Source organism: Balaenoptera musculus, chromosome 16 (genome assembly GCF_009873245.2).
Source record: "Balaenoptera musculus isolate JJ_BM4_2016_0621 chromosome 16, mBalMus1.pri.v3, whole genome shotgun sequence".
Lineage (NCBI taxonomy): Eukaryota > Metazoa > Chordata > Mammalia > Artiodactyla > Balaenopteridae > Balaenoptera > Balaenoptera musculus.
In genome coordinates this window covers 58210004-58228889 of record NC_045800.1, presented here as the reverse complement: position 1 = coordinate 58228889, position 18886 = coordinate 58210004, and the positions used below count along the sequence as shown (strand labels likewise).

The 18886-nt window shown below is 40.9% G+C and overlaps 1 protein-coding gene and 1 non-coding gene across 6 annotated transcripts in view; both read right to left on the bottom strand.

The window, feature by feature from the left end:
• Positions 1-622: 622 nt before the first annotated feature.
• TRNAG-UCC lies at positions 623-696 on the bottom strand. Its single transcript has one exon. It is a non-coding gene; the product is annotated as a tRNA-Gly (tRNA).
• An 11483-nt stretch (positions 697-12179) lies between these two features.
• KCNMA1 (potassium calcium-activated channel subfamily M alpha 1) overlaps positions 12180-18886 on the bottom strand; it is a 745231-nt gene continuing 738524 nt past the window's right edge. For 3 of the 5 annotated variants that reach the window (XM_036829449.1, XM_036829451.1, XM_036829452.1), the window contains one exon: positions 12180-18279. In XM_036829449.1, the coding sequence (XP_036685344.1) occupies positions 18192-18279 (88 nt within the window). In that variant the 3' untranslated portion in view covers positions 12180-18191. The remainder of the gene's footprint in view (positions 18280-18886) is intronic. The other 2 variants (XM_036829453.1, XM_036829450.1) reach the window with 1 other exon arrangement.

The following is an 18886-nucleotide window of genomic DNA, read 5'->3' as shown; positions in this document are numbered from 1 at the left end:
ATTCTTTGGAGCTGGCTGCCTAATGGTTGGTTCTGTAGCCACGACTAGTCTGGCTCAGTCCAAATGGGAAAGTTTTCTGAAATCTCTACATCTCTTCTCCAAATCTGACGCCAGAGGTAGTCCAGACTTGTGTGTATTTTCTCTTTTTTCTACAAAACTTATTATTTAGATAGAATTCCTGCTTTAAGCGAGAGTACCAGGACCTGAGAATTTTGCCCATGCCAATTCCCTGGCATGGGAAAGACTATATGGTCCAATCAGATGGCACATTAATGACAATAATGAAGGCTGAACACTCTTACTCTGTTATGTAGAATTGAGGAAGTGTGCCTTATAAACATTAATAAACAGAAACCTCAATTAAAATCGTCAGGAGGCCAGAAGGGGAAACTCTCATGTCCTATGATGATACAAGAGCCCAACAGAAAGAAGAAATGCTTCTTCTTCTTGCCTGGCAAGAGCTCAGCCAATGAGAGACTGTCACAGCTCAACCAATGAAAAGTCACTATACTTCGAACTCTCAATTCCTCCAATGGGCTCTTTGTTTACTATAGCCCTCTCAACTTCCTCTTTCCTTTTTATTTAATTTTTTGGCCACTCCATGCGGCTTGTGGGATCCTAATTCTCCGACCAGGGATTGAACCCTGGGCCCCCTGCATTGGAAGTGCAGGGTCCTAACCACTGGACCACCAGAGAATTCCCCCTCTTCCCCTTTTTAAAAAGCGTTCTTTTTATTTTCACTGGGGACTTGTACTTGACTCGTCATGATTGCAGACCCTGAATTATAATCCTTTGCTGATCCCAAATAAACTCATTTTTGCTGGAGAAATAACTGGCAGTCTATTTGTTTTAGGTCAACAGTCTTTAGCCAGATTTCACTATAAATGTGGCAGAATATTTCTACCTCCACACCTCCTTCTTTTCTTTCCCTAGTCCTACTGCTAGCTGGGAATTGGACTTTGGTAAAACTGGCTAAAGGAGTGGATTACCATCTGAAATTTTTAATTTATGTTGAAAATATGGCAAGGCAAAGGTTTATTCATCTTGTAGGCATTCCAAGTATCAGTTCATTGTAGGTTTTATGCGTGTATCACAATTCCCACTAATTTCTAATATGGATGGAATAGGAGCAATCTAAAGAGTTGAATTTTCAAAAGTGTTACTAAGAAATCTAAGCAAGAAAGTCATTGAGTTACAAGGAGATGGCAAATGTGGAGTCAAAACTACGTAGTGAAAACAAAACAGAGTTGATCCAAATACTTGGTGCATCAAAAAGTGAGCAGACTAAATAGGAAGTATATGAAGAATGTATTACACCCAAAGAGCAGGAAAGTCAGTTTATCATCAGCCTTGGGATCTTGAAGCCGGAGGGGTAGTAAAGGTGGAATAGCTGTGGGGTAAACAAAAATAGTATCTGCCATCCAGTGCTTAGGGGACATCTGAACCCATTCTTTCTTCTTGTGTAAAAGTCTTGTAATTTTCCTACACTTTTGGGCCCTGTTAACCAAAGAGACACCCTCGCCCTCAGATCCAGGGGTGGACGGTTGATCCAGGATAAGGAACATGTATCCTCAGACTTTTCCTGGAACAATCATGAATGACAATTTGCACAGCTGCTCAATTATAAGCCTGGGGCTCCTGTTGGCTGTCTTTTCCATCACAGTTGGGAGAGCTTACCTGATAATAAAGTCAACCCAGAGGAAAGCGGAGTCTAGGGACCCAGAGACAAAATTCTTATGATAGCATTTGAGCATGTGAATCATGCTGCACCTGAAGCCATTACCCTGGACTTCCAGTCTCACAATCAAACAGTTCACTCTTTTTGCTTAAGGTAGCTTAAGTTATATTTCTGTGCTTTGCAACTAATATAAACCTGCATTTACTCCCTTGAGACCATAAGAAGTTTTACACTAAAAGTGTTTTTTTGTTTCTGTCCCATGATCAGGAAGATACACCCGGAATTACTAGGAAAGAAGCATTTAAAGTTCCAGGGGTTGATAAGCAACAGGATATACTGTATAGCACAGGGAATTAGAGCCATTATCTTGTAATAACCTATAACGGAGTATAATCTGCAAAAATACTGAATCACTGTGCTGTACACCTGAAACTCATATAATATTATAAATCAACAATACTTCACTTTTAAAAAAAGTTCCAGGAATTAACAAACTTTCTCTTAAAGTACCAGATAGTAAATATTTTGGGCTTTATGGACCAAGAGGCAAAACTGAGGACATTATATAAATACTTATATAGCCATTTAAAATGTAACCATTTAAAAAAAAATGTGAAAAAACACCCCACATTCTTAGCTCCTCGGCTGTTAAAAAAAAAAAGTCAGCTGCCTCAATTTAGCCTGCTGGCCCAAGAAAACAATCACACAACTTACTTTGAACATTCTTTCTGTTTCTGTCTCATAGAAGAAAGCATTCTTTTCATTTTCATCCTTCAAGACAAATATCTCCTTATCAGGGAGCTTCCTATGAGTGCCTTGGCTGGGTCTCTGGTTCCTCTTTTGTGCTCATACCCCACCAAGCTTATAACCTTTATTTTATTCCTTCACATATTTTGACATTTTTAAATTGTGAAACTTCAGACATAAAAAAATGATATAAAATATTAAAATAAACACTGGTGTAACGTGTAAAACCGAGCATAACAGTTAATGCAATTCCAATATATTTGAAGCCCATTTTGTATATTTCCCAAAACATGTTTCCTCCCTCTCCTCTCCAAGTAGCTAGTATCCAAAATTCAGTGCCAGCCATTCTTTTGCATTTCATTATAATTTTATACCATCTGCAATTAATCTTATGTATGTGAGCATAACATTGTTAAATATGTTTAAAGCTTTATATAAAATAAATGGATCCTTCTAAAATTTGCTTTTTTCCGTTTTCTTTTTTTTTTCCACCTCAAGATTGTGTCTGTGCATCATCGAGGTTAATTTACATAGCTACAGTTCATTGACTTTTACTGCTCTATTGAAATGCATTTCATGAATATATCACAATCCATCTATTTTCCTGTTGATGGACATCTACACTGCTTCCAACTTTTTGCACATGCAAAAACTGTGCTGCTTTGAAAGTATTTTGCCTGCCTCCTTGTATATATCTGTGAGGGTATCTCTATAGCATATATGCAGAAGAAGAACTGGTTGGTGGTACATTATGCTCACCTTCAAATATACTTGAGATTGCTATATTTCTACCCAAAAGTGTACCAATCTCCTGACTTACCAGTATCTATGAGTACTAGTTACTCCAAAACCTTACTAAAACTTGGTGTTGTCAAAAAATTTAAGTTTTCTTTATGGAGAATTTCAAACATATAAAAAATAAACAGAATAGTGTAATAGACCTTATGTATCCATCACCCAGTTTCAAGAGTCAACATCTCGCGGTAGGAGGGGCAGGCTCATGATATAATCAATTCCCACAACCCCGGGGTGAGCGACCACAAACTGGAGGATAATTTTAGTGCAGAGGTTCTCCCGCAGGTGTGAGAGTTCTGAGACCCACATCGGGCTCCCTGGCCCAGGGGTCCCGCACCAGGAAGACAAGCCCCCGGAGCATTTGGCTTTGAAAATCAGCAGGGCTTAATTGCAGGAGCCCCGCAGGACTGGAGGAAATAGAGACTTCACTCTTAAAGGGTACACACAAAATCTCACAGGCCCTGGGACCCAGGGCAAAAGCCTGGGCCAGACCTACCTTCTAGTCTTGGAGGGTCTCCTGGAGGGGTGGGATGGTGGGGGCAGAGGGGCTGCACCTCATGCTGGGAACACAGACACTGGCAGCAGACATATTTGGGAGCTCCTTCTATGCGTGGAAGTTCGTGCCAGGGCGCTCTCTTGGGCTCCTCCCTCTTGCTCATTAGCGCTGACACCTGGCCCCGCCAACAGCCTGTAGGTGCCCGTGCTGGGATGCCTCACAACTAACTGGGCGGGGACGCAGCCCACGCATCAGCAGATAGGCCACAGTTGCCTCTAGACATGCTCCTAGACACGGCCCTGCCCACCAGAGGGCCAGGACTCAGCTCCGCCCACCACTTGGCCAGCACCAGCCCTGCCTTCCAGGAAGCCTGCTCTAGCCCAGACCAGCCTCACCCACCAGGGGGCAGACTCCAGATGCAAGAAAACCACCATCCCCCAGCAGGCCAGACCCTGTCCTGGGACCAGGTGGGCCCTGGCCCTGCCCACTAACAGGCCAACACAACCTTCGGGGTACCCCAGATGCCATACTCAACTGTGTCAGGAACCAGGCCCCCCAACCCCCAATAGTGATCTGACACCAGCTCTGGGACCCCTGGGCCCTGTAGCCAGACTCCAGGACCCGGCTCTGCCTGCCAGTAGTCTGGCACTAATCCCAGGACCTGGCTTCACCCACCAGTGGAGGGGGCAACAGCCCCAGAGTCTTCTGGACCCTGACTCTGTCCACCAGTGAGCCAGCACTAGCCCCACGGCCCCTCGAGGTTCTACAGACTGCTGCCTTGTGACCAGGCCCCACCAACCAGCAGCCAGCAGCATTCACACAAGGCAGCGCCCATAAACCAACCCAGCCAGGGGCATTTGAAATTAAGAGAGCAGCAACTTAAAACTATCATGTACATATATAGACTACTATACAAAAACCTCATGGTAACCACAAACCAAAAATCTGTAATAGATACACATACAAAAAAGAAAAATGAGTCCAAACATAACACTAAAGATAGTCACCAAATCATAAGAGAAGAGAACCAAAGAAGGAAAAAAGAAAGGGGGGAAAAAAAAGACCTACAAAAACAGGTCCAAAACAATTAACAGGTCCAAAACAATAACAGTTAACAATTAACAATAATAAATGGCAATAAGAACATTCATAACAATAATTACCTTAAATGTAAATGGACTAAATGCTCCAACCAAAAAATATAGAGTGCCTGAATGGATACAGAAACAAGACCCATGTATATGCTGCCTACAAAAGAATCACTTCAGATCTAGAGACACACACAGACTGAAAGTGAGGGGATGGAAAAAGGTATTCCGTGCAAATGGAAGTCAAAAAAAAAGCCAGCACAGCAATCACCCCAATGTTTATAGCAGCATTATTTACAATTGCCACGGTATGGAAGCAACCTAAGTGTACATCAACAGATGAATGGGTAAAGAAAACGTGATATATTGATATATACTCCCAGGTATTGGGAACAACACAGGTATGTTCACTATACCTTTTCTATTAAACACTGTACAGGAGGTATTCACTAAAGCAATAAGACAAAAAAAAAAAGTAATAGAAGTATAATAACTGAAAATAAAAAATAATACTCCCATGTTGGCAGATATAATTGTGTATGTAGGACACACAAAGGAATAAAGCCAAATTATTAGAATTGATAAGTAAATTTAGGGAAGTCACTGGATATATGGTCAATATACCATAATGTATATGGATCTCTATATGTGAAAAACAAATATAAACAACATGAAATTTAAAAAATGAATCCATTTAAAATTACATGAAAAAGCATTAAATACGTAGTGATAAATCTTGACCTTTGTCACTGTCTTTGTCGCTCACCAGTGCCCTCAGCAAACATTTTCTCTTTGAAAAAGATAGGTAGACAGATAGATAGATAGGTAGATAGATAGCTTTCCTAGCTGTTCTCATTGGAACATTTGGAACAATTTACCAGTTTGTGATTATCAGAAATAAAATCATCATCTTTGTCTTTTGACAAATGGGTTTATGCTATTATATACAATATTTTATTATTTTTGATATGACTATTTTAAAAGTAATTTAGTTATTTACAGCTTTAATTTATGCCTTTGAATATTGTGTCATAGTTAAAATGCCTTTCAATCTGAGATTTATTTTTTATGCCTGGCATATTTTCTTCTATTACTTTTTCTTTTTAATTCTTCAGTTATTTATATCTGGTCAGTTATTTTTATTTGACTGCAGTAAGAACACTTAACGTGAGATCTGCCTTCTTAGATTTTTAAGTATATAATACAATATTGTTAGCTATGAACACAGTGTTGCACAGCAGATCCAGACCTTATTCATCTTGCAAGTAAGTAATTTACTTTTTGCATAAAGAGTTAGATAAGTCTCGTATTAGTTTCCTAGTATTAGTTTCCTAGGATGATAATGAAGTAACACTATTTGAGTGACTTAAAACAACAAAAATTTATTCTCCCTCAGTGCTGAAGTCTAGAAGTCCTAAATCTAAGTATCAGTAGAACCAGGCTCCCTCTGAGACTCTGGGTAGACTCCTTCCTTGCCTCTTTCTAGCTTCTGGTGGTGGCCAATAATCCTTAGTTTTCCTTGGCTTGCAGACTGATCATTCCACTCTCTGCCTCCATCCTCCCATGGCCATCTTCCATCTGTGTTTCTGTCTCTTCCTCTAAGGACATCAGTCATATTAGATTAGGGGCCCACCCTACTCAAATGTGACTTCATTTCAACTAATTACATCTGTAATGACATTATTTCCCAGTAACGTAACAATCTGCGGTTATAGGGGTTAGGACTCCAACAATTGAATTCTCAACAGACATGACGTTTTATTTTACCCCCATGACTACTCAAGTAACTCAGAATCATTTGAATTACCACCTTTTCTCCACTAATTTATCCTGTTCTAAATTACCAGATATTTGGGAGAAATTTCTGGCCTCTTTATTCTATTTCTTTACTCTGTCTTTCAAGTCATGCATCAGCACTACAGTTTTGATTGCTGTCATTTTATAATGTCTTTTGTTTTTTAATCAATTTTATTGAGATATAGTTTACATGCCATAAAATGCACTGATCTTAACTGTGCGTTCCATTAATTGTGACAAGTTTATACAAGCACACAACCATCACTATAATTGAGACACAGAAATTTCCATCACTCCCAGATTTCCCTCATATTGCATGCCACTCAATCCTCTCCTCTGACACCTGTCCCCATATACGGTGCAGGTGACCTCACCTGCCAGTCTAACACGGATAAACCATAATTGCCCAAAGTCTAAGTCAAACACATAATTATCAGATCTGTTTCTGGTTACTATTTTGGGTGTGGGCCTGGAACCCCATTGTGGCCAATAGGACCTGAAGGGAAATGTACTGGGTTTCTCTAGAAAATATTTCCTCTATATTGAAGAGTCCCACAAGAGAAAATGTCCTCTTCTTCACAGGATATTGTTGTGTCTGTACATGGCTGCTAAAATAACTGCAACCGTTGTTGACCATGAGCACAGACACTGCCAACCTGCTGAAGGCAGCAGGGCACAAAAATGGAAAACACCGAGACTCTTGGTAAAGATGGCTCATTCCTATTATCAACCAACCCTGTGACCAACTCACCTCTGGATTTCCATTTTATCAGAGGCTAAACATGGAATGTCTCAGCCACTTTAGCCAGGTATTCTGTTATTTGTAGTCAGAATCATTCTGGTTAATATCCCACATTGAAGAGGGTGTGGAAAACCTGGGACTCAGTGATAAATGGTAGAATTATGATTTAAGACACCTGCTTTGGGGGATAATTTGGCAATATTAATACAACTAAATGTTTTTTAAAATGACAGAGCAATTCCAGTTCTGGGAATTTCCCCTACTATTAAGCTCACATTCATGCACCAAGATATATGCACAGGATGTTCATTGAAGCCGTGGGTGAAATAGAAGAAGACTGAAAACAACCTAAATATTTGTCAGTAGGAGAAAGGCTAAATAAATTACTTTTTACATGGAATACCATGTAGCCCTTAGGAAGACTGATGGATGGATTAAAAAATAATCTATACATATTATTTTTAAAAAGCTATATAGACTGTATATAAAGTATATAGCATGTTATGCTTGGATTATGCTTGTATATGCATAAACTATTTCTAGAAGGATGAAGAAGAAACTATTAACCATGATTGTCCATAAGGAGGGGCGCTGGGTGACTGAGAAATAGGAGGGAGACTTACTTTCACTGTTTACTTAATTTTATACATTTAACATGTGTGCAACTAATATGTATGATCTATTATGATTAACTAATAATTTTTGTTTTAATTAATTAATGGATAAAGGATCCTAGAAAGGCATGTCATTTCTTGAGATGCCTTGTTTAAAAAAAAACAAAAACAAAAACAGAATAAGGCCATGATCAAGGCCAGTGTTGCCAAGTTGAAGCCTATGGAAAAAGGTAGCCTTGGAGCTTGGATTTCGGCAGCTCAGTCCAGGGTGCTGTGTTGGTGCTGGGTATGCAATTACAGGAGGAACAGTTTGTGGTGGAATAAGACACATGCTCGCTAGCCTGGCAGGTCCAGAGCCCAACAATTACAGCAAGCTCTGAAGGGAGGAGAAAACGTCACCGTGTCTCATACTTGCCTGCTGTATATAGGACACTTAGAAATAAGGAACTAGGAAATGCAGAGCCCTAGAAAGGTCTATTCAGTGAACAGAACTTCATTCCCATCCCGATAAAGCTACTTACATCGTTTGTGGTCTTAGGCCCATATACATTCATTTTTCCTAAAAAGAAGTGTCTTAAGCACTTTTCCTGATGATAGTTATGCATGTTTAATCTACCTAAACCTAAACAAAACAGAAATGTATAAAGTGAAAAGCAATAGTCCCTCGTAGGTCTCTTAATTTTTCCCCTCTGCCTTCTGCCTTAACTTCACAATCATTGTTTATGGCTCGACCTTATTTTCTTCCAAATTTTCATGAATATATAAATAGACCTAATCAGTTAACAGTAATGGGATCTGACTATATGTTTTATTTTCTCCCTGTATGCAATATGGGTCGAGGGTCAGTAAATTTTTTCTGTAAAAAGTAAGATAGTAAATACTTTAGACTTTACATGTCATACAATCTCTGACGTAATTATTCATCTCTACTGTTACAGCAGGACATCAGTTCGAGATGATACATAATGAGAAGGCATCGCTATGTTCCAATAAAACTCGATTTACAAACAGGCATCAGGCCACATTTGGCCTATAAGACATAATTGGCCAACCCGATATACATAAATCTACTTCATCCTTTGTACTGAGTGTCTAGTACTCCACTGAATGTATGAATAAATTCATTTAACTCAGCTCTCATTGATAGAGACCTACAATTGTTTCTATTAGAAGCCCTCTTAACCGAGCACTACTTATCAACTAGCTGGGTTAGCTGTTGCTTCCTCTCCATCCCCCTGTCAACATGCTCACTGCTGCCCACGGTACAGTGACATTTCATGCCTTGTGGGCCGCTCCTTGTGCTTTTACCAGCTGAGCTTACCAGCAGTCCCAAGCCAACTGAAACATTTGTGCTTGTTATTGTAGTATGCAATTGAATTAAATAGTATGCTAACCAAAGAAACAGAAGGACAAGAACGAGCTTATTGATTCTACAAAAACAAAGTTGGTCATTTTCAGAAAGACCTGATTAAGGTAACTTGCTTTTAAAAAAATCTGTCAACTTAGAAATAGACTCACTGACATAGAAAACAAACTTATGGTTACCAAAGGGGAAAGGGGGGCGAGGAGGGATAAATTAGGAATTTGGGATTAAAAGATACACACTACTATATAAAAAATAGGTACATAACAAGGACCTACCGTAAAGCACAAGGAACTATATTCAGTATCTTGTAATAATCTATAATGGGAAAGAATCTGAAAAGGAATAGATATATAGAGATATAGATACATATATGTATGTATATATCACTTTGATACATAGATATATGTATGTATATATCACTGAATCACTTTGCTAAACACCTGAAACATTGTAAATCAACTATATTTCAATTAAAAAAAAAAAAGAAATGATGACTTACCAAAAAAAAGAATCTGTCAAATTAGGTATGGGTGAGATAACTACAAAAGACTGAAAACCAAGGTGCACGAGATGGGCAGTGAACGAGGAGACCCCTACTTTAGCTCTTCGGAAAGACCAGGCCAAGCAGCCAGGATGTACCTGGGCGCAGGCACAGCCCTGCTTCCTCCGCAGTTTTCAGAAGCTGGACTGGGCAGGGGAACTGCTTTCTGCCTGATGATACCCCATGGCCCCACCTGTCCAATCATTCTTTCCAGGTCTCAGGGGACCTCTTATCTCTGATTCTTAGCCTACATTTTCAGACTCTCTGAATGTGAAAGATTAGTAAGCATGAGATTCTGTTTCTTCCCTCAAAGCCCTGGTCCATTAACATTTAAAATAGTCCTGAGCCCATATTTACATTTTGATATCATTCATGCTTTATTTCCTTTGCACCCTGTCTATTCTGTTGCCCCCAGTTTTTCTCCCAGGCAGAATCTATCTTATCTGACGTTGCAAAGCAGTTAACATTGATTCTGGTGAATGGTCTACTTTGATTTTTGCTACAGGGAGATTTTAGCACAAATTCACATATATTGTGTTCTCAACAAATAGAAAAATATGTTCCACATTCATCGCGCTGGGTATGTCGAGCCTGCTATTTTGTAACTCACTGTCTCATCTCTTTCATTTGCTTTCTCTGTCACTGTCGATCTCTTCCTAATACTTCATCCTTTGTGCAGACTCCTTCCTTGGAGCCAAATTTGGCAGTGGAGTTTGCCTAACTAATGGGGACCATATGCTCTGCAATTACATTCCCCAACAACGTTCAGATTTGTTAGCAAATATCAGAGAAGGCAAGTTGAGAAACCGGGGTCCAAAGACTGTCAGGAATTGGCACATTCTGACAGGTGAACCTGCCTTGCTGACCCCTGGGAATGAGTTCTGGTTTGGGCTGGTAGTGGCTTATGTAGAATAGGAATTTGTTTCTCAAAGTAGCAGTCAGTTGGTAGATTGTTCTTGAAATGGCTAAGTGCTTCTCTTATGCCTTCCCAATGACATACTGTACTAACCCCTATAGGTTAATTTTTAATACATGACTACTACCTGTTTATCCCCTCCCAGACTGGAGTGGGGTCGTGATGCTGCTCGCTGTTGTATCCCCAGCTCCCAGTAGAGGAATGTGAACATAATAGCTATTCAGTAAATACGTGGCTGAGGAACAAATGAGACAGTCTCTAGAATACATTAAGTGCCAATCATTATACACATTACATACACACAACCTGGGTGGCTTTTCTCCACTCTCTAGCTCCTTCCTTTCCTCCAGGCTAGACCAGCCTTAACTCTGGGAGTCCGACCTCCCTAAAAGAGTTCAAACTTAGGATTCTGAAGATGATTTAAAGGAGGGCCCTGAGACCACAGCACCAATTTTTAAGAGGTTTTTTGTTGTTGTTGTCATTGTCTTTCTTCTTTTGCCTTGCGATAGAGTTTCATTGATTTCTCTGTGGGGGTGAGTGTGGAGCAGGATGAATCAAAACCTCTAAAGGCTGCCTTGGTAAGCTAAATGCAAGGAAAAAGAGCACCACTTCGCTATGCAGATATCAGGAAAGGGTAACTAGCTTGGTTGCAGGTGGCTGAGGACAGACACGTTCTAGCTTCCCAGGGGCCTACCTGAAGGCTGCCTATTTCTTTAGCAACCTGCATGCTGGAGGTTTCTGCAGGAGCTTGTGGGCCCTCTGGACATGGTGTGACCCTGGAGGGATTGATTCCCAGGCACCACATCTAATGACAGCGGCTCTTCCTCCCCCCCACCATCCATTGCTGTCTTGGGCTGGTACCCACTGACAGTCTCCTTGGAGGTGCAGGGCTCTGTTCACACTCGAAGCTGGAAAGGCAATGGAAGGCCATTCCCAGGCCTCCTATCAGTCCACAACTTTGCCTTCAGGGAGAGCTACAGCAACCTGATGGAAACTCAGAGACTCCACCCACCCCCCCACAGATGTGTGGGTGCTACAGAGACACAAGGCACGCTCGCCATTTTAGAACACAAATACATAAATTTTTAATCTGCGAAAAATACAAAATGAAACCATGTACAAGTTATGTACAAACCCTTTTTACAAGACAAGAGAGTTATCACTGGTTGTTACAGATGACAGAGTTGAGGAGATCATTTCAGAGCACCAGCATTTAGTCTCTCTTCCAATCCGGTTAGGTCATAGAAGTTCATCATTACCATCATCATCATCATCATCAATCATCATCACCATCACCACCACCACCATAATGCCAACAATCAAACGTCTGAAAGACAGATGAATAAGCCACGCTCTTTTTCCTTAATGAACTCGTAGGCTGACCTCTATATAAGCATACTTTTTTTTTTTTTTTTTCTTTGTCCCCTGAAGAAACATTGAGTGCAGGTTTTGGTGTTAAGTGGGGGAAGGTTTCTTTTCAGCATCTGGGTGGTGGGATGTGGGCCAGAAGTTTTAGGCAGGATGTGATTGTGTCACCTGGGAATGGAACATTTTTAATTAGGATTTCCAGGCAGACCTTGGTTCGTGTTTGAAATGTTGCAGTTCTGGTCAAATGTGTCTCAGGCTGTGCTCAGCGGAAGGAAGGGAGGGCAGCAGGCTGTTCCGGGGCAGGGGGAGCTTTGGTTTAGTGCGGAAGTGGGGCTCCATCAACCTTGTTGGCAGGGCTCCCCTACCTGCTGGCTGCCTTTCTCACACTGACCCTGAATCCCACGTGACGGACGCTCTAGTTTGCTCTGGCGGGCATATGACGGTGCCGTGTGGACATTTCCATCTAAGATTCTCAACAGCGGGCCCGGGAAAGCTTCCTAAGGCAGGCACACTGGAGCACTTTGGTGTCACTTTTGTCCCTGTTCTGCTGAATAGCAAGGTGGAGGAGAAGAAACACAGAAGTCCTCGAGGGGAAAAAATAGACCAAAGGAAAGCTTTTTAAATTTGAAATCTACCTAGCAATTAAGATTGATTTTCACCAAGCCGAAAACCCTCTCTCCTCATGCTGCCCGTCCAGAAAAGCCACTAAAGCAAAGGGATTGTTGCATTTGTTTTAGGAACGCTGAAACCAGAGCCGCCAGTGTGTGGAGATGAGGAACAATGGAATGACATGAACAGGGAGGCAAAAGAAGAAGCACACCTCAACATCCCTCTCTTCCGATCCTTCTCCAGTGACCTAGAAGTCCTATCCAACCTCCATCGCCTACGGCATCCAAAGAAACACAGAGCGACCGACTGACTGCCCACCCAGAGCCAGGCCTCATGACAAGCTCTAGAGATAAAACAAACAAGCAAAGTCCCTGCCCTCTTCGAGTGAGTCCTTTTACTTCTGAGTCGCCATCTCCAACACCTTCATTTCCAACCTCATGGATGACCCCCCCCTCTCTTTCTTAAAGTTTCCATCTCTGGTTTCCCATTTTTCTGATTCTGGAGTACCCTAGGTCTCCTTTTCCAAGGAGTACCTACTTATTTTGCTCCTTTTAGCCCTTAAAAAAATATGGTTGTAGCCCCCATGTTTTTCTGCCTTCAAAAAACCTTCCACACCTACCCTTCCTCCTTCAGAGAACCCAGCCATACACTCCACTGTGTACATACCTCTGTGGTTCTGACGTCCAAATCCACAGGACCTTCCGTAGCCCTCCTCTCAGCTCCACTTTCCCCATGCCTTTTGCCTGAAAAGCCTGCCTTTATAGATCGTGCTCAGCTTCTTCCACTTTGAACTAATTAACACAACAGTTCTCAGCTGCCCGCATTCTTTCCTATTCCTCCACAGGGTTCCTCTATTGAGGTCCCAATTAACTGTTCCTTTCACAAAGAACCTTTTCCAGAACTACAGCCAATGACCCCAACAGCCAGCCCTCAAACCAGACCCCAAACCAGCCCCTACCCTGCCATTTGACCTTCTACAAGTAGTAGGATCTATAACATTTATTTGAAGAAGGTAGGACTTCATGTGCTGAGTTGTGGACTTGGAGTTTGCACCCTTGAGAACTCCATGCTGCTGAGAAAATGTTCAACTCTGTATATCTGCTCTTGATGACTTCCAGGAAGAACTGACTTCGCAAAATATACAACCTAAAAAATGCACAGATATTGGTGTTTGTCACTCTGTTTAAAACATTTAGTGGCTTTCCATGAGTTTCTAGAGCAAGCCTCAACCTCTTAGCTTGGCCCTTAAGACAATTTACTTTCTAGCCCCTTCTCTGAAATCTCATCTTACTTTCCCTCTGCTCCCCATAGTAAATGGACGGATTCTGCACTGGAATTCCATGTCCAATTTGAATGATGTGTTTAGTCGCCTATAAGTAAGGTGACTCACGTCGCAATTGGTTTGATTTTTTTCTTTCTCTCCCTTTCTACCTCTCTTCCTTCCTTGTTTTTAAACTGAGATTCTCTTTGACAAAGAAAAATGGTAGATGAAAATTAGACTTATGAATGTAAGTAGCAAAGAAATAGTTGGTGTACTAATGAAAGGAAAAAAAATCAAATAAACAGAGGACGGAAAATGAAGTGAGAAGTAAGACTGATACCTTCCTAGTGCCCAGATCCACGTGTGGAAATAAAAATGAGGAAAACTGCAGAAATCTGGGGGTTGTGAGCCTCTAACTACATATTGGAGATTGGAGATATGGGTTAGAAATGAAGGGATTGATGGAAATTGAGCCTTGAGCCAATACAAAAGGCAGGCCAGGATGAGACTGAGAAGAAAACCCTAGGAACACACAGAAAGATCGGATCAACATGATTCAGGTGAGTTTGAATTTTGAAATTTGCGTTTTGAACCTAAGGAGACTCCCAAATGTAAAGCAGAGGAATGAACATAACTGCTACGTGTCCAGAGCAGAAAAGGCACTACCCTCAGGAGGACTGCTTGGGTGGTGCAGCAAGAAGGACCATTATTCTAGTACAGGACAAGACTGTCTCCAGGGGCTTGGCTTGTTCCCATGCTCCCCCCCCCCCCACTTTTAACTCATAGCACATCCTCTCAGATCTGAAAGGGACCTTAGAGTCATCTAGATGAATCACTTTCATTTACAAGTGAGGTCACTGAGACTCAGAGAGTTGAAAGAACATTTTCGAAGTGCACAGCTAGCTATTTGCAGATGTAGCTTGTGAACCCTCGTATTCAACCATAAGTAGAAAACTTGGACTCTTCGCTTTTCAACATGAAAATATCCCCAATGTTCTTATGCCTTCTCACTTTCTCCCTTTCTAATCCTAACCAGTTCTAATTCCCTGTTTATTTAAAGTCCTCAATTAAATTTTATACAAAGTACATTATAAGATGCCTCAAGCTTGGGAAGGAAAGAGCTTCTGGGTGTTCCCCAACATGACTTAGTCACAACCACTTTTATTGAAGGTGTTTTATCTTGGTTCAAGGGGCTATTTTAAAATATAAAATTGCTCAGATGAAAGCAAAAGTTTTCTTAATGAGAAAGATGATGATGGTGATGATGCTTTTATCAGTAGGTGCTTTCTGCTTTTAAAATAGCCTCTTGGTGAGTTGATTCCTAAAGCACTTGAGTTACTAATTTGGGGAAAATGGCTTTTCTGGGAATCCTAAACTGGGGTGGGACCTCAGAGCCTTATAACATGGATTATACCCATGATGGCCATCCTTGGTCTGTGCTGAACGTAGCCAGGAAGATAGGTCTGTCAGAGCGTGGTGAGGTGAGGATTCCCTCAGGGCCAGAGGGTTTCAACAAATAGAAAACAAATCAGGAAGCTCTGGCATTCCTTCAAGCCCTTCAGTGATCTTATGATCTTCGTTTCTGTTTCCATTTCACTTTCCGTCTACTGGGTACCAGTTTTTGCCAAAGGAGCCACCAGCCAGTCGTTTTGTATACTCCCTTTAAAAAATGCCTTATTTCATTTTCCGGCCCCAAACAATTCATTATTACAAAGGCAAAACAGCACAACCTTGCTCTACCTTAGAAGAAAATGGATTCCTGCCAATTGGTGTTTGGAGGGGAGCCCTTGCTCCAGGAAACTATCTTAGCCATTTGGTTTAAAAAAAAAAAAATGTTTAGATTCAAATCTCTAGCCATAAAGGGCATGGAGTTTGTATTTCTGTTCCAATGTGCATTGGTTTGGAGAGATGGGGAAGAGAGGGCAGCAGGCATGGGACACCGTGGCCTAACTTCCTCTAATGGAAGAGGATTTAGGTGGTGGCCACCAGTGCCTGCGAGAGGAGACCAAATAGTTAAGACAAATTCAGAAATGGTTATCAAGTTATCAGGAACCCACTAGGGTTCATGAAGGAAAGAAGAGCGTGGATTGATGTACTAAGAATGTACTAAGGTGAACCCAATACAAAATCGTTATGTAGAAGAAGGCCTAGCTTTCAGGAAAGTTGTCAACTCTCAGCAAGGGTTTCGCCCCACAAACCCATTTTACTTCTGTTGGAAACCAAGAAATGTTTATAAGCCTGAAGAGAATGCTGACGTCATTTTAGTCTGCTGAGTAGACTAGTGATTGATTATAAGTAATTTTTCAACAATCCAGTTGGACATACATTATATTCACGATACTTTTATAGAACTAATTCTACAAAAATGTGACGACAGGGTAACCACAGTCTGACAAGTCACTTTAGGACGACGCCTACAAGGTGGAAACACAACTACATTGGCTCTGCAGGGACGGGACAGAGGTGGAAGCTCATTTTGCCTATGTTGGTAATTGGAGTACTTAGTGGACCTATGTTTTCATGATGATTCATTGCTTGGCTCTGATCTGATTTGCTTAACATACTACGTACCACGGGGGTCATGGCCTAATGGAATAGATAGCATGGGACTTTGGGGGATATTTGGTTAGTTGGTTTTCTTCAAGTGTCCACAGTTTACATTTTTAAGAAAATAAAAATCACTATCACATCCATGCTGCTCCAGAGAGATCCTGATGTTTCTATCAAGATTGATCATTTGAAGCTTGAAAATCATTTGGAATGGAACAATTGCTGGGACGCCATTACACTGAGCATGCAAGCAACAGCAGAGCTCGGAGACATCGGAATTGTGTCTGATGGTTAGAAAAATCTTTTTGACCACAGTTTGAAGTGGCTGATACATTAGATTTCATTGCTGGTAATTTTCAAAGGCTTTTTCTAACAGTCTTTATTAAGTGCATTCAATGCTGTCCTTTTGTTGTTATTATTTTTTAGGTTGCTGTAACAAGTTTGTGTGTTTTGTCCCAGCAACTAAAGGAAAGCCTGCAAAATTTAGATCTGGGCAAAAGTCATCTCCTCGATCATGGAACTTTCTCTGGCTTTTACACAAAAACTCAGTGAATAGCATGAATGTGTTTATCATATCCTGTGGTTAGGTAAAACTATTCATTGGTGTTTACAAACTTTCAGGCTAAAAGCCCCTGGACTTGGGGAATGGGGAGAGAGTCCACCAGACCGTTCAAAGTTGCAATTAACTGCTTGGTTGGTTTTGGAGATACGAATGAGAAGCATAACAGCATGTAGGAAGGAGTCCCCACCATTAGAACAACAAACAGGAAATGTCTTCTGTGCATCTGGTCCTCAACTTCCACGTCCAGGCATGCTCACAACCCTCCTGGTATTGTTAGTTGGCAGGGTAAAACCCGATCTGGGCCATTTGTAGAAAAGCTGCAAGAAGGTCTTCCCTTTAAATATATGAACAAAGGATGAGAAATACAGGATGAAAACTAAAACTACAAAAATAATGACTTCGAAAATAAGTAACTTTCCATTTATTAAGCGCTGGTGTCAGTACAGCCAAAATACATACCCATCTAGGAAATCACTGCCCTCTTTTGTCTTCTTTTTTAAATTTACTAAAATACATTTTATATTATTGGACCATTTTAAAGTTGTCTTAATAATCCATTTCCCTTAATTATAATTAACTGTGTGGTGACCATCATTCTCCTCAAAGAAAAAGAGAGAAAGAAGAGAAATGTGCATAAGGAGTCTGGCCACATTCCTTTTGAGTTTGCATTGTTAGCTATAGGGAATATATATGACAATGGAAAAAAAAGAAAAAATATATTTTCCTTCTAATAATAAAAATAATTTAAAATGCTAGAGGCTATACATGACTATTTTAGTATGTTCATTTATAAATGAAATCATTTTCTTTTCCAAAATACATGGAAGCAATATTCAAGGCAAAGAGAAGATCTGTCTACTTATTTTTCTTGCAATTCTTGCTTATCCTAACGTTTCCACCAGTGATTCAGCATGTAAGAGGAAGAAAAGTCACGGTCACCATTTATGAAGTTTGTCAGGCTGTAAAAAAAATAGTTCTGGTCTCCTGGGAGTCAACATTCATCTTCAACTTCTCTGATTGGTGGAATCAAGCTGCTTGTGGATTTATATTGGTTGATCTGGTTAGCCATGTGGGTACTCATGGGCTTGATTTGAATGTTCTTCTGGGATAGGCATTATCCGGTTCATCTGTAAACCATTTTCTTTTCTGCTAAAGGGGCAAAACGGATAGAGAACAAGAAGGAGAAATGAGAAGCTTAATTAGTCCTAGGGCAAAGACTTTGGAAAGTTCATTGAAAAATGCAAAAAAGGTAATCGAGAGAAAGCTGACAGTGAGTAATTGGTAAGAGAGACAGTGCAGTGTAGGGAGAACCCCGGACCCTGAAACATACCTCACAGCTGCCCGTAGCAAGTGATGAACCAGTGGCTATTGGGACTGGAGGCACCAGGGGTGGACTTCAGAGAATAAAGAGGGGTTGAAGACTAACTCTGGCAGTGTTCTCTGGGGTTCCTTTTCTGGCCTAAAAAGCTTGGTGGCGAGGAGATGGCGAATATAACAAATATTAGGTATGGGCATTGCACCTAAAGAAAGATTTGTGCATTCCGTTGATTTGAGTGGAAACTGAGGGACATTGTCCCTTCCGCAGGCTGAGTGATCTAGAATCTTATGCAGGATCTCCTTCTTTGCTTGCACAAGCATACTTAAAGGTATATCTCAATCATACCACTCTTTTGTTTCTTTCTTCTGCAGCCAGTTTTGGGGATCTTAAAGTAAGCCCACAGATTTTTGCTGGTCAATGAGGGTGAAAAATCAGAAT